The 16573-nt window shown below is 31.8% G+C and overlaps 4 protein-coding genes across 4 annotated transcripts; 2 read left to right on the plus strand and 2 right to left on the minus strand.

Moving 5' to 3' along the window:
• Window positions 1–4474: 4474 nt before the first annotated feature.
• On the minus strand, window positions 4475–6526 carry Ift52 (intraflagellar transport 52). The gene is made up of 6 exons (XM_076784579.1): window positions 6157–6526; window positions 5862–6079; window positions 5674–5782; window positions 5304–5586; window positions 4973–5221; window positions 4475–4886 (listed from the first exon to the last, which is right to left on the minus strand). The coding sequence occupies exons 1-6, from the start codon at window positions 6294–6296 to the stop codon at window positions 4617–4619; spliced, it is 1269 nt and encodes a 422-aa protein (XP_076640694.1). The 5' UTR covers window positions 6297–6526; the 3' UTR covers window positions 4475–4616.
• Window positions 6527–7809: 1283 nt separating this feature from the next.
• Window positions 7810–10818, plus strand: Taldo (transaldolase). The gene is made up of 6 exons (XM_076785195.1): window positions 7810–7992; window positions 8737–8860; window positions 9526–9765; window positions 9829–9954; window positions 10072–10208; window positions 10302–10818. Exons 1-6 carry the CDS (start codon window positions 7896–7898, stop codon window positions 10574–10576), a joined length of 999 nt encoding a protein of 332 aa, XP_076641310.1. The 5' UTR covers window positions 7810–7895; the 3' UTR covers window positions 10577–10818.
• An 840-nt stretch (window positions 10819–11658) lies between these two features.
• Window positions 11659–13532, plus strand: Noa36 (zinc finger protein 330 homolog Noa36). The gene is made up of 6 exons (XM_076785196.1): window positions 11659–11862; window positions 11976–12146; window positions 12237–12468; window positions 12575–12739; window positions 13105–13182; window positions 13259–13532. Exons 1-6 carry the CDS (start codon window positions 11743–11745, stop codon window positions 13438–13440), a joined length of 948 nt encoding a protein of 315 aa, XP_076641311.1. The 5' UTR covers window positions 11659–11742; the 3' UTR covers window positions 13441–13532.
• A 201-nt stretch (window positions 13533–13733) lies between these two features.
• Spase22-23 (Signal peptidase complex subunit Spase22-23) lies at window positions 13734–15590 on the minus strand. Its single transcript, XM_076785198.1, has 5 exons — window positions 15253–15590; window positions 14891–14966; window positions 14271–14357; window positions 14082–14185; window positions 13734–13989 (listed from the first exon to the last, which is right to left on the minus strand). The coding sequence occupies exons 1-5, from the start codon at window positions 15393–15395 to the stop codon at window positions 13860–13862; spliced, it is 540 nt and encodes a 179-aa protein (XP_076641313.1). The 5' UTR covers window positions 15396–15590; the 3' UTR covers window positions 13734–13859.
• Window positions 15591–16573: the final 983 nt, after the last annotated feature.

The raw sequence follows: 16573 nt of genomic DNA on the forward strand, positions 1-16573 counted from the left end.
AAATTAAATAACAATATTATAAGCACTTTTCTGTTACGCACAAAATATTTGTATTTACGTCTGTGCCTACGGCACTGAGGACCGTCAGACAGCTGTGAGGTGGGGATACGGGAACCGCGAGCCAGTGTCGCCAGATCAAGACTTGTTCCCCCACTCTGATTTCCCTTTCTACCGCGCTATTCCGCACGCTGCCGCCGCGACCCTGTCACGTGATCCTTTCCGTCTCTGTCGTACATACTCCGGTACTGGCAGAGAGAGGATTTTTCAGTGTATAGTAAAGTATTTTGTTCTAAATATATAAATTAATTGCCTCAACAATCATCTCCCCCATAACCGTAACGATATTCAATAATGGTTTAAAATGTATTGTAGAACGTTTCCTTTGAGCGAAAGAAAGTGGAAACATAAAAGAACAATACGTTCAATTTGTAAGAAGAATATATGTCTTTATCCTTTAAAGGAAGCCAAGTAACAAAGACTTGAAAGAGGAATTCGTTACATACATTTTGATAAATATGAAAAAATTATATTTAATTGATTACTTGAATCATAAGAGTGCCGACGTTAATATGAAATCACTTCCATCGTTTCAGTTAGTCCAAGTCAGTTTGAAATATTGAAATATTGAAATACGCTTTTAAAAAAGTCACAATATCGAAAATACGGGTGAGAAAACACCGACAACTGTTTGGTTTCTCGAACGATGCCAGATAGAACGCTATTACAAAAATAAGTTGAAAGTCACGAGTATGTAATGTCAGGCGGCTAGTATTTGTAGTGTTAGTAGTTGTTGATATTTTTCGAAAAAGTTATCTTTAATATTGTCAACAAAATTCTTTTTTGATTTTAAAAACAGCAAGAAAACGAGATCACTGTGTCGGCGATTAGATCGTACAAACCTTGAAGATCGATTGAACCGAGGCATCGTTCGAGGCAATTAATTTTTATTATTAATAATTCGCCGTTCACACCCTACATGAGCCCGTGACCTATTACGAACCCTTCTCATCTCTTACTTGCGTCACATGTCTATTTTATGCGACCTATGTTCCTACAAAATCAATCTCAAGCCAATTTATTTTTAAACAAATATTTAAGCGACAGCCTCCGAAGCTTTTCCGAGATCAAGCGAATATTTCGATCTGTAACAATTTCTATGGAAAATGCGCGTCTCAACCAGCGCCGGCGCGAGGTGGATTCAACGCGTTCCCCGGAACCCGGCCCCACGCTTTATATGACCACAGGTTACAACTTACGTTCGATTTTGATGATGTAATGGGACACTTTGCGACGAAAAAGGCCAGAAAAATAATATGGTAATACTCTACCATCCTATATAATATGTAATAATGCGTTTATAATAGATAATTTATTTAAAAGTGTTTTTTTAGCCCGCACAATTTTTGAACTCGGCCCCGCAAAAGTTTACGCCGGTCCTGGTCTTAACCCTTTGTCTGTCACAGTCTAACAATCTTAAAAATTCCATAAAATGAAAGCAATTTATTTCTCTTTCAATCTTCTTGACAATTAACTAAATATCGTAACTTATGTAACTTATGTAATAGGTTTATTTTTGCCTTTAGGTCTCAAAATGGGGGTATATGGTCTGACTCAACTCTTTCTCCCATTATGAATTTCTTGATATCTTCTTTCGCCTCTACATTTGTTATTATATAATCGATTACCGTGCTCCCTCTCGGCTCCGTATATGTGTATTCTCCTTCTTCGTCTCCCTCCATATTCCCATTCAGAATATTCCATCCTCTTTCCTCGATTATCTCTAATAATAACTTACCTTTCATATTTTTAACTTTATCTTTTGAACTCCTAGAGCCATGCAATTCTTCTATACTAAAATCTCCCCCCCCCCCCCTCCTGTCCAATTCTTGCATTGAAATCTCCACCGATTATCAATTTCTCCACCTGCATCCCCTGTATTATGTGGTCTAACTCTTCTTTCGTCTCCTTCATATCTCCGCTGTAGACTCTTATTATTCTCCATTTTTCATTTTGTACGTTTAATCGTCTCTTGGATGCGTTCCGTTGCCCCCGTTGGTTCCTCCTCTCCTATACCTTTTCTTATACCTATGATAATTTCGCCTATCGCTCTCCCCTTCTTTTTCTCTCTGGTGGCATATTTGCATTGCCATGAGAATTCCTGTGGCAATTTGTCCTTCAATCCTTCCCATTTTTTCTCCCCAACCCATGTTTTTACTAATCCTATTACATCGAGTTCTTTTAAAAAATTCCAAAACTGTTTGTCTTTACTGTATAATCCTGCAACATTCCAGTATCTGCTTTTAATTGTGTCTATTTCTCATTTATTTCTTACTTCTTTCCCTATTCTGCCTACCCCCTCTTCCCGCATGTCTGCATCCGCATACGCGCGGACACCGAGTGTTGGTACTATCTTTTGCCGTGTTTTCGTTGTCCTTACAAGTTCAGCGATCCTCCAATGACTTAGAGATTCACCGAACTTGACCTGCTCCAAAAATTTACCCCTTTCAGCCCGCCCTCCTCTTTCCAGATAAATATCTTCTCGCTGATTTTTACTTTCCTGTACCCCACTTTCACCGTTGCCCCTTGCTCCCTTTCCATCTTGGCAATATCTTTAATATTTCTTTGTATCTCCCTATCCTTTTTCGTCAGGTCATTATCAATAAACAACCTCTTATCTTTCAATGTATTCTTCTTTAGCATTACCTCTCTTTTCTGTTGCCAGCTCCTTAACTTCGCTATCAGCAGCTTCCTCCTCTCTCCCCTTCCTACCCAGTATGCTTCCTCGATTTCTGACTCCACCTGCAATTCATGCCTTAGCACATAGTCCCTCCGTTTCCGTCGGTGTCTCTTTACATGGTAGATCTTCTCCCTATATTGTGGTATTATTCCTTGTCTCTCTTTGCTCTCTAGCATCTTCCTTCTTTTGAAGCCCCTCCAGTCTTCCTGCCAACCTCTCTGTATGTTCCTTCTTGCCCTCCAACGCTTCTATCCGTCCCCTGATTTCCTTCTCTTACCTTTCCCATATTTCATCTCTCCTCTTCCATTCGTCCCTCAGATCGTGCATTCCCTGCCTCAGCTCTTCCATACCTTTCTTTACTGTCAGCATAATTTCCATCAATCTGTCGAGTCTTGCCGCCTCCATTTCTTTTATCGCGGATCCTTTCTCTTCCTCGGTTTTTTTTTCGGCGGAGGCGACCTTTCTACACTCCTCAGTTTTAAGAATTCTTCTTCTATGTCCTTTCCGATCTTTAACCTTGCCTGCTCCGATTCGATATCCCTTTTCCACTTAAATGCGTTCAGTATCGAGCCTTCGCTGTCCGCTCTTTTTCTTCTCAGCTGTTCTACCTGTCTTGGTCTGTCCCTTCCTCTCTCCTCCTTCCGCTCGGCTCCACCTTTACCTGCTTTGCTCATTCGAGTCTTCGCTCTTCTTTATCTACTACTGTCTCCGCTTAGTTTTCTTACTTTTCCCACTCCCGCAAGATGTCCTAAGCCTCGCCATGCGTCTTGCCACATGCACTCGTTTCTCACCTTCTCTTCTTCCCCCTTTTTCGCGCACTTCTAACCGTAAGATTTCTTTTTAATACGCTCTCTTTTCGGCGAACGGGCAGAAGAGAGCCACTTCGCGATCGTGCTCTTCGATGATTTTCGGATGTATTGAAAACTCGTAATCTGACAAGGTTGCGTATTTTAGAATCTAAAGTTTAGACTTGACAACGCTGTAGAGTTGAACCCGAGTCGCACTGGATCTAGTTCTCGAATTCATCGTTCTTAAAACGTAGAGGACGCTAAAATCACTGGCATTTTAAGGTGACGGCAGGTGACGGTACTACAGATTCCTAGGACACCAAGTCCCATAACGTGTCAGGCACCAACGAGAAACGGGGGCTGGCAGTCTTTAAATATATCTCGTCGGTATGTCAGGTTTATTCCTATATCTCATCGGTGTCCAGGCTACATGCACCGACGATAACAGTGCCTCGTCGGTGTACATGGTCGCCTCTGCCGTGAGTGTGGGATCTGATCCAGGTTAAACGTGGGTGTTGGATCTGATCCAGGCTAAACGTGGGTGTTGGATCTGATCTAGGCTAAATGTTCCGCTCTACCGTGGGTGTGGGATCTGTTCCAGACTAGGATTTAATGCGGGGATAGCACTGTAACGGAGGCATACAAGCACAAAGGTGTGAGAACTCTCTGCTGTTCTCTAGTAATATTTAAATCAAATTTTAGAAAACTTAAATTACTTATCTGATATGTTTGTTAGGAGTTCCATAAGTACAATATTCTACTTTAAAGCGCAAAATTATTTTTCGAAGAAGGTTATAATTAAGGTTAAGATAATTCATACTTGAAATAAGTAAGTTATGTACAGTTTGGTAATCAAAGACAATTGCATATATTACATTTTTACGGAATAGAGAAATAGCTTTTATACAGTAATTACATACGTTTTTTACACTGCTTATTTCAAATATGATATATAAATATAAAATGTATTTTTATGGAGTAGTGAAAAATCTTTTATACAGTATTTACATACTTTTGTACACATACTGCGTATTTCAAATATGATAAATAAATATAAAATGTATTTACAATTTAACAATTGTATTAGTTTCTTATTCATGCATGGCTTTATATCTGCAGATAGATTGAAAGACAGAGTTTAATACTTCTTTAGCTGTATGAATGTTAGAGTTGTTTATCCTTATTAAACTTCCAAATTCCCTAATGTAGTGATCCAATTCAACATCTTTTGACAAATCTTTTGTTGCCATGTATTTATTTGTTAATTGAGAAAGTTTTAATAGATCAGAACTAAAGGCTTCATCCAAATCAAATAATTCCAAAGCTGGAGGAGGTAATTCTTGAAAACTTGGTGGAAAAACCTGCAAAAAAAGTTTTTAATATAGATTTGGACGATTTATACTTAATGCAAATCAGCATACTTAACGTAAATAATAGAAATTTGTACCGATGCTTGTGTGGGTGGTAGTGGAGCTTCAAAATGTGGTGGAATTAAGCTAAGGGGTTCATGTTTTACATCTAAAACTTCGTAAGCCTTTATGCAAGATGGTACCATATTTAAATTTATTGAATATAAGTGATGTTTGAATAATTTAGTATAATCATACGAATTATCTGTCATATCCATATCCTGAGTGCATACTTTTGGATTATCTGCTTGTTGTGTTAAGTCAGGCACAAAATTATATTCCCAAAACTAAATGAGTACAATTAAATTATTAGTTATCATGAATGATATTACTTCTTATATAAAGATTCATAAAAATTTTAGAACTTACGTCTACATCATCCATTTGATATTCTTTAGTCACAATTTCTTTTGATTCGAAGAAATCAAATATCATCTCTCTCAATAAATCATTCTTTTCTTTCTCTATGTACATGTCCGTTAACATTTTCGATGAACCTAAGACAACTAATTTACCACTACTGGCTTCGCTGTAATAATATGCACAAATAGGTCTGTTCAATGGAACTGCAAGTGATCCACTGGACAATGCGACTACTGAAGGTTGAGCCACATTTAAGGTTGCACCATATGGATATAAATATTTTGTATTTCTGAAAATAGAAGAAAATATTTTTAAAAACTTGTATATTTTTTTCTTTTCTCATAAATAATAATTATTTTATATTAAAATGATTTACATGTATTCGTCATGATTTTTTGAAAATATTGATTTATTTGACATTCCTTGGGAAATTAAACATTCTTTTGGATGCATTGTTTGACTATAACTCATACGAATTACACTATCTGAAAGATAAATAATAATAATCAAAGCAATTCGTAAATATTAATTTCATTTAAATTATCACATTATCAAATACTAGACCATTGTTCACCATTATACCAAATTCTTCCAGTAAGAAATTAACGTTCGTGTTTGACTTATTTTCACCACCTTCGCCAAGCATAACTAAAATATGCCCAGAAGAATTTAAAAATGTTCGAATGGAATTCATTTCCAATTCTGTGAATTTGTTTTGAGGACCTGGCAACACTAGCACTTTACACGTTGACAAAGTTTCTTCTGTTAATACATCGTTATTTCTAAAATAAAATAATTTCTAAAAACGTTACACTACAAATAATCTTCGATGAAAGAAAAATTAAAATGCTAAACATACTCAACAAATTTCCACTTCGATTTTAACTTTCTCTGTAGCACTTTAAATTCTTCATTCAGTTTTCTCTTGCACTTAGAAGCGTCAAAAATGATAACGTTCGTATTAGTATTACTATCACCGACGCCAAAAATCGAGCTCATATCGAATATTAATTTATTATTGCAAATTCAATAAATATTACAATCAAATAAATTACGTTTTCAGTAACTGGCTCTTACGCTAATAAAGAGCATAGTTCGTACTATACATCTACATATGTAGCGTTGCCATTAGCAACTGTGTACTATATCAAATCAAACATTACAACTCATTGATGCGCATACTATGGTATCTTATTTTCAATCTTATACAGTAATAACACCCTTGAATTTTATAACTATATATGTTTCATTAAAGTAGAAAATAACAAACATAATTCAAGACAACAATAAATGATGTCTTAAATTTTGATTCTTTGTTGCATTATTGCAAAATAATTACATCAGTTTTTAACTTACATTTTGTATTTATCCATGTTTTAGATATCGAACGACTACATATCGATTTTAGATAAAATCGGAAAATTAAAAAATCAAAGTTTTAGTTACTTTTAATAAAAATCATATAAATAAGCACATTACAAGGAATACTACTATTTTATAAAATTATAAGGTGAGCATTTTCAAGCTTCAACTCACCTTTGTTAATTGTTTGTTAATTTATAGATTAATAATTAATATATTAATTTATCGTTTCTCATAATGTATAGTATATTGAGTATTACCCGAGTTTTACAATAAGTTTCCCAGAAGGCTACAAAATATTAAGAAATTAAATTAGTTAAAAAAATAATGTGCGTTCGGTTTTATGCTAAAAGACTGCTCGGTTCTGTTCCAGGAAAGACGGCCCGGTTCTGTGCCATGCTAAGGCTGAGCAGATGTCAGTACTATATCGGGAACGCCGAAAACCCGGGCGTGAGCACTCTTCTATCTTCTCTGCTGTATATATGTCAGTGCATTTCCTCTCTGTCAGTATCAAGTAATGAATATCGACCTTGAGCAGTAAATTCTAGACTTTATTCATTGTTATTAAAAACATATTATACAGTATTATTTATTATTTACAGTATTTAATTATTATTTAATTATTTCTTCATTGATTAAATAATTTTTAAATATAAACGCATAATTACTAGGAAAAGATTCTGTCCAAAATCCCCAGAAATTGATGGCGTAACAAAATGTACGAGTTTTCGTATATGTATTTTCTTTATAGATTTTTCCATATGTATGATTATTATTACTCATATTAGTAACAATATTATTAATTTTTCCATTTTATGAGCTTAAATCTTTACTCTTTTATTATTTCCTAAGCTTAAATTTTAAACCAACGTATTTCCTATGTCATTATGACAATGCAGAGTCTATAATTTCTTATTGTAACTAGAAAAATACATATTAATCTGAGACATTATAGTTTTCTTCCTTTTTAGACTTAGAGTTGTCAGTGGTTTAATCAATATATTTACATTTGGATTTAGTTTTATTTATGTTATCATATAAGTAAATACGGTAATTACTAATCTGTACTTATGCATGTGTTATGTATCTACTTGTTTAGGATAATGTAAATATGTGAAGTTGTGTAACAAGGAATTGAGTAAAAGTTGGCAATACTGCAAAGTATCGTGGTTAATCACTCGAGCGTAAAAAGCAGGAATTTCGATCTCCAGTCTTCATATAAAAGTATCGGTAATAATGAGCGAATCTCAATCGAAGAAAGTCAAGATGGCAAGCTCGTTGACACAATTAAAGGAATTAACGACAATTGTCGCCGACACTGGTGACTTCCAAGGTATGTAGATGAATAAAAAATACTTGTTCGGAGCTAACGTGTTCGGACAAAGGTGAAGATAATTATCGCAAAGTATGACATAGACAAAACTATGATGTATACTTAATTTAATTCTAAAATATTATAGACATGTTAAAATATTAAAAAATGTATCTATTTCATAATCAGTATTTAAATATTATATTTTTTTAAATTGTGTGTATGTACTACTACAGAGTATTTCACATTCTATTAGTGGAAAAATACTTGTTTGACTTTAGATTACATTATGGACTTAGTGGTGGGGAAAATTACAAAATCGTCCGATGTTACGATTTCGTTATTTTTCATAATGCATTTTGAATTTATATTACACTTGCTTGTAAAATGTGCGAAAATAGTCGAAATCAATAAAAAATTTGTTTTATTTCTTCAGAAATGATTAAATACTACTGTTGTATTTAAAGAAATCATATATTTTATGAAAATAAATATTAATAATGATCTCACTACACAGATTTTAATTTTTTATCAAATGTAAGAGTAATATTATAGAGCTATTTTTGCTTATTATTACGATTCACATACATAATTAGATAATCATTGTGTATTATTCATGTGATCTACGAATGTCTTCAATGACCTTTGAGATATGAAAGCAAAGGTTTATCTACAATATAATAGATTTCTATATCTGTGAATACAAATTTCATAATAAATTTATGATAGAACTGAATATTATGAATATTTATGTATTATTTTTAGCGATGGAACAATTTAAACCAATAGATGCAACTACAAATCCCTCTTTGATTCTTGCTGCTGCTAGTCAAAAAAAATATGCACATTTAATTGACAAAGCTGTACATTATGGAAAGAAATCAGGATCGTAAGTATCTCTCATAATATTTTAAATGTGCGTTTAAATAGTTTAAGTAATATTAGTACATAATAATTTTCATACAAACAAATTTTCTTTCGCTATGGCGTGATTGTATGATATTATCAGAAGGATTTATATTATCCTATAATACATTTGGAATATAACAACACACTTAATGTGTACACAATAAGAATAATCTAATAACTTGCATTTGCAAATGAAAATAAGATAGTACACTAGGATTAATTATTAAAGTTAGTTATTACAATTTTGTTTTTTTTTTATTTAAGCTGTATTTAGAGAAAAAGTAGATCCTTTTTTTTTGTAGTGATAGATTTTTTATAGAATTTATAGCACATTAAACGATTATTTAAGACATTGTAGGAATTACAAAGCAAAAAAATACATCAGAACAAAAAATTATCCATGCCGTATGAAGGAAAGTAAATCTTGACGACAATATATAAAATTATTTAAAAATTAGTCTTAATAAAGAAGAATGTTAAAATTTGTGAAAAGAGAAACAAAAAGAAGAATCAAATAAAATATATATGAAAAAAGAAGTGTTTACCAAATATTAAAGTGGTAATGGATAGTCTTCATAATAACTTTGTGCACTTAAGTGTATTTTAAGGGGATTGTAAACTTACAAATTTATTTATTTGTTTCAGCACTTTGGCAGAGCAAGTTGAAGCAGCCTTAGATTTCATATGTGTCCTTTTTGGTAAAGAGATTTTAAACATTGTGCCTGGTAGGGTTTCTACAGAAGTAGATGCTAGGCTATCTTTTAATAAAGAAGCCAGTATTGAAAAAGCAAAAAAGTTAATTAGTTTGTATGAAGAACTTGGTATAAGTAAAGACCGAGTTTTGATCAAACTTGCATCTACTTGGGAAGGTATTCAAGCGGCAAAGTAAGTAGGAAATTAAGAAAATAACTCTAAATACAATTTTATAAAATGTTTTAACCTTTGTAGCGAATTGGAAGAAAAATATGGAATACATTGTAATTTAACGCTACTATTCTCTTTTGCACAAGCAGTCGCATGTGCAGAAGCAGGCGTTACTCTAATATCGCCATTTGTTGGTAGAATCTTGGATTGGTAAGATACTATAAAAATGAAAATGTAGAACATTAATAAATCATTATTAAAATAAAATTATTAACTCATAAATTTTGAGAAGTAATGAAAAATACATGTAGTGAAATCAATTTTTAGGTATGTAACAAATACTGATAAAAAATCATATGAAGCTAAAGAAGATCCAGGTGTTGTATCTGTAACTAAAATCTATAATTATTACAAAAAGTTTGGGTATAAAACTGTTGTTATGGGAGCTTCATTTAGAAATGTTGGTAAGTATATACCTGTCTTTATAAAAAAAATTAAAATATCAATTTATATATATGTATATAATAATTAATACATCACAAAATTTGTACATTTAGGTGAAATCAAAGAACTGGCTGGTTGCGACTTCTTAACCATTAGTCCGAAATTATTGGAAGAATTAGAAAAAAGTAATGAACCGATTCGCAAAGCTCTTTCAGTGGAAGTAGCTAAGAAATCTGATCTTCAAAAGATCAGTTTGGATGAAGCTGAATTTAGATGGCTTCTCAATGAAGATCAAATGGCTTCTGATAAATTAAGCGAAGGTATTCGCAAGTTTGCAGTAGACGTCCGCAAATTGGAAAAATTACTACAAGAAAAAATTCAGTCTTAAATATGAGCAAAATACCTTTCCATGTTTATAATGTAAACAATTAATTGTAAATAACAATGATGCAAAGTAATGATTATACCAAATAACAATTACTAATGTATAATGCATTCCATTCTTTGCATTTACAAAACAACACACGAACAATATAGTTATACAATATACAAAAATTATATTTTTGTTAAAAAAATTATACTTTTTAATAAGATGTTGCTACATAAATATCAATTTTGAATTCCCTCAAATGCGTTATTTATTGACAAAATTTACTAACGATTAAGATAGAACCTATTACATATTTATGAACGTGTAACTATTATATACTGCCCATAACTGTATTGAAGGCAACTAGAAGGAATGAGGGTCTGATGGTACAGATAATTTGGCTATTGATCTAAAAGTGACAATGTCAACGAATCAAATTATGCACAAGTAGGGCCCCCTTTTGCCCTTAAGCTGTGCTACACATATATACTTCTTCTTCAGCTACTTTGCGGTCCAGTATGTTTACTCTTTTTTACCTCAGAACTTGTTACAAAATGATATAAATCAATTATATTTCCATAAGTAGCTCTACACACTACAATTGTTCTTACGGACCATATAATTGTGACATTATAGCTGAGTATAGTAGGAATCGATGAAATAAGGAACTATTGATGCAAAAGTCAATATCAAGTCTAACTCGACATAGGAACGCAAAGGGTTCATAATCTTGTTATACCGTGAGATAATTTTCCTTTGAGAGTATATACACACTAATTTTAAAATTTTTCATATTTTTGTACTTACACTCGTAAGAGGAAGCAACAAAAATTTTATTTTTTTTTAAGTTTGAATTTAGAATTTAGTTAATAAAAATATTGTATGTAAAAGGTGTATGCGTTTGTATGCATATATTACGAATATTTAAATATATGGACAAGTTGCTGCAACTTGTTTAATAAATTGTTTAAATTTAGATATTCCTTATATTATTTAAAATTCCCGTGTTATTTTTTGACTAATCGAAATTGAGTATCTTCTTTTCGATTCGATTAATCGAGATAATATGCAATACATGAACGAATGGTGAAGATTTTACTATGTTTGTCAGGAAGTGTGCTTGGAATAACTAGATAGGGTATTGGGTATATGTTCTACAAGTTACGTTGAAAGAAAGTTACAATATGCCGAAAAAAAAGACAGGTCAAAGAAGGAAAGCGGAGAAACAAAAATTAAGACAGAAAGAAATTCGGACTGCAAAAGATCAAGTAGATCTAGCTAAATTTCCTTGCAATGCTGTAATGGTAAGTATTTTTATGTTAAAGTATAATTATAACCTTAAAATACTACATATATTTGTATATATTAAGTTTCAAATTAATAATAATTTATATTAATTTTTGTCACTAATATAAAGGAGTGTGATAAGTGTAACAAGAAACAGAAAAGCAGAGCATTTTGCTATTTTTGTCAGAGTGTGCAACGGTTACCTTTGTGTGCACATTGTGGAAAGATGAAATGTATGCTGAAAACTGGAGATTGTGTTGTTCGTCACCCTGGTATATTTACTACTGGATTAGGTATGGTGGTAAGTTTGTTTTAGAAATAATCCAAATGTAATAAACATTAGAAATGCAAAATTATACTTTAAAATGACACTGCCAACATAAAATTATAGGGTGCAATATGTGATCACTGTGAAGCATGGGTATGTCATGGAAGGCGCTGCCTTACAACACATGCATGTATCTGTCCATTAGCAGATGCAATTTGTCAAGAATGTGAAAGAGGTGTATGGGATCATGGTGGTAGAATATTTCGATGCTCATTTTGCAATTGCTTTCTTTGTGAAGATGACCAATTTGAACATCAAGCATCATGTCAAGTTTTGGAAGCAGAAAGTTTTAAATGTAAGTACATTTAGAAACTATCTTTAAATTATTGTTAGTGTATTTATATAGCAACTTTTGTACTTTTCTTAAGATTTACTAAAAAAATAAAAATTAATATTTCTAGGTCAATCATGCAATCGTTTGGGACAGTATTCCTGTTTGAGGTGTAAAACATGTTATTGTGAAGATCATGTCCGACGAAAAGGATTTAAGTATGAAAAAAATAAGCCGATACCATGTCCAAAATGTAGTTTTGAAACATCTCAAACAAAAGATCTCAGCATGTCAAGTGAGTAACAAAACTATTGCTTATATGCTTAGGGACAACAATGTAATTAGATTGTAAGCATAGTGAGATCATAAACAGTTGCTCTGTGTAATATTTCAAAACAGTTACGTTTATTACATTCAGGATTATCTTTATCAGTGTTAAAATGTACAGAACTTATTTAAAAGAAAAATTAACTTATCTGGTATTTTAAATAGCAATGAACAAAATATCACTTTTTCTTTGGCTCAATCCTCTTTGTAGTTCACTAAATTATTATTTCCACATTTATCTTTGCTTATAAATATCATACAAATGTTTATTAATTGATTAACATTTGTTTACCTTGAATATTATAAATTCTCAAACGTTTAATATTATTTCAGCACGAAGTCATAAATTTGGTAGACAAAATCAAAGTGGAGCATGTGAATCCGATGAAGAAAATGAGTATAGTTATTATGGTACAGAAATTACTTACATTTTAATATCCATTTAATGTTCTAACAACTTATTCATACACATTCTTTCTTATTGCAGGAAATCAATCTCAGGGTTATAGTTCTGAGAATTATACTCTTGATGATGAAGACGAAGATGAGGAAGATGATGGTGATGATGATGATGACGATGATGATGATGAAGAGGAAGAAGAGGAGGAACAAGATGAGTCATTAAGTGAAACTGAAGAAAATGACAACAATAAGTTACTTCAGACTTAACACTTTAATAAAAATAATGTTTAGCAAGAAATTAAACAATCTTATTAAATGTAAAGTAAAAAATAAATTCATTAATTGTTGCCTTTATAAAAATAATATATTTTATGTCTAAAAAATATAATTATTATTATTACAGTACAAAAATCTATGAATTAATATTTTTGCAATGTCAGTATTCACAGTGGCACATTCATATTTTTCAAGTTTATCTTTAATAAATTCATTATGTACTGAATTGAAAATATTTTGATGTTGATTAGAAATATGTGTAAAGAAAACAAGAACATGTATAAAACTGTGTATGATCTGATTTTTAATAATGACACATGAAAATAATATTACATTCATTGTACATTGACTTTATATAAACAATAATGAGCAAACAATGAATATTAATATATTACATGTATAAATATGTCTTACACACGCAATGAGGTATATTCGGATGGAAATTCAAAAGTGTGATAACCAAAAGCGTTAACACTTGGTAAAAGTCCTGCGTTTGGTATAATATTCCATGATAACGTTAATGTGACATTTTTATTTCCCCTGAAATAATGAAGAGAAATACATTTATTTATGTAGTTTTAATATCACTCATTCGAATTTATTAGAATTCATCTAATATCTACAAATATTACCTCAAACCATTACCATCATCCCAAAAGTAATATTTTGTGTTCATATTTTTAAAGTCCAATGCTGCTTTATCTCCTCGAAGTACTATCTTATCCCATAATATTACCTATATTTAATAATCTCTCATTATCATCTCTATTAATGAATTAGTACTATGCAAAGATTATGGATATTTTATTATTTTACTGCACCTGATTAAACTTATTATTTTCCGTTTGATATTCAGCTGTGAGGTATAAAAATAGTTGTTTAACATTCCAATTAAACAAAGGAGTGAGATTTATGTCTATGTAAAGAAAATATGTATTGCTTCCATTGAATAGTTTATAAAAATCTTACAAGATTTTTTAAATAACTTAAATATGAGATGTCTCTATGTAAAAACAGGGGTGGTTAGAAAATTGAAGAAAAGGTGTCTAATATAAGATTTATAATTGAAATATGTTTATATCATATTAGTTCTTGGGAATTTTATCAGAGCAAAGAAACAAACAGTTCTTATGACATTTTAGTAATTGTTTAATATTTTAACTTCTACGAACATTTGAACAATTTTTTAACCTTTGTGTTAGTCAACAGCAATATAGTTGTCATACACAGATGAAGCATAACATATTTTATTTTGTAATAATGCCATTACTTTTACTATAAGTAGTACCATAAAACAGAGACATATCAAATATTTTTGTAAAACAATACCTATCGTTTGATTTTTTTCCACCCCTGAAGAAATTTAAATACACGTTACAGAGATTTTTTATAATCATGCAAGAAAATTAATAAATTGTTAAATTTATAAAATAAAAAGGATATCAGTTTGTAAATCAAAGGTTAAGTAACCCAGATCATTCTTTTCTCTTGACGCACTATAGTCAGGCACATTCTTTCTGCAAAATTAAAACATAAATAGTTATTTGACGTAGTGTTAATGATATACATAGTTTTTATTAGTCTATGCATTTACTGTGTATTTATGATATAGGTTCTTAATAGTTTTATTAAAGAATAAGTATTATGAACAGAAACATATTGTAAGACAGTAATAGAACCTTAAAATATGGGAAGCTAATAGATTATAGATGTTAAAACTCTTTAAAACTGAAAATGTTAAAACTGCATATTCCCACTGATTTATGTTTATTATATTTATGAAAATAAAGTGATCATACTTACACAACTACTTTTACGGTATTTAATGTTGCACTGGCTTTATAATCAATAAATACAGTAGAAAGGAAACAACAAAACGTTACACACGCTAATACACTCAATGTATAAGCTGCAATAGCATTACCACGCGTAAGAAAGGAATGCATTATTACGCTTTAGTACTATTGTTTAGATTGTGTAGAACTTTTATTTGATAAATCAACCGATTTGTACATTAGAAAACTCTAACCAACATCATCATCGCCTTACTCCTCTTTCCAACGTCAGCAATTCAATCGAGATCACCGGTGTGGTGTTCAAAAATAAGTCGGTCATATGACAAGCTGCGTTCGTAAATAAACCAAATTTAGTTGCAAGGATTACTTCAGCGCTGTACCATTGAACACAATATTGAAAATCAGAAACAAAACTTTTATTGAAACCTTTACTATGTCTTCAATTTCTATTACTTTGAAAAACCACTTACAGACAGAATTGCCCCTTTTTTAATATTTCCAGAACTTTCTTGGGCCTATTGGATGAGAGAAAAAGACAAAAATATATGTCAGAGTTTAGACCAGGCTTCGAAGGCTACGCCCCCTTGTACCATATCAACTGCGCGCGGTGCACCCGTATCAATGGGTTTCCACATTACCCATGAGGTACTATGTTTTTTTTGTCAGTGGTATCCCCTGTAGGCCTATTCGATTGCATCACATGATAATTTTCAAGCTTCTTCCTTCTCTTCAAGCAAACCTAAACTAATTTTTCTAAATGTCAGTAAAATTTTAACAATATAATTAAACATTTGCCAAATTTATTTTCTCGAAATTATCATGCGACGCAGTGGAATAGGCCTACAAGGGATACCACTGATAAAAAAAACGTGTTGTTAGTAGTACCTCATGGATAATATGGAAATCTATTGATATGAGAGTCGCCCTTATGCGCCACGCGCAGTTCATATGGTACGGGCCTGAGGTGGCTCAAGAATTAAGACCGTCACGAGGAGTGAGACGCGCAGCCGGTTCAAGGGGGCGTAGCCCACGAAAATTGCTATTAATTCCGAAGCCTGACCTAACCTAACCCACCCTACTAGTCTCCCAGTCTCCCCCTACCGGCCTCTCAGTTTGCCGCTTATTTTTCGAATGTTCACACATCAATGTGTACTTATTAGACAGCGAACTTTATGCAAAATAGAACTTCTCAACTTGAATTGCAACAATCTGGAGTGAAGTAGAAATTTATTTTCTTTCTTAATATGTTTAATAGGCTGAAAATAATATAACAGTATTTTTATCTGTTTTTAATTATGTCTACTCATTTTTATCATAAATGCATAAAA

This window comes from Halictus rubicundus, chromosome 3 (assembly GCF_050948215.1).
Source record: "Halictus rubicundus isolate RS-2024b chromosome 3, iyHalRubi1_principal, whole genome shotgun sequence".
Lineage (NCBI taxonomy): Eukaryota > Metazoa > Arthropoda > Insecta > Hymenoptera > Halictidae > Halictus > Halictus rubicundus.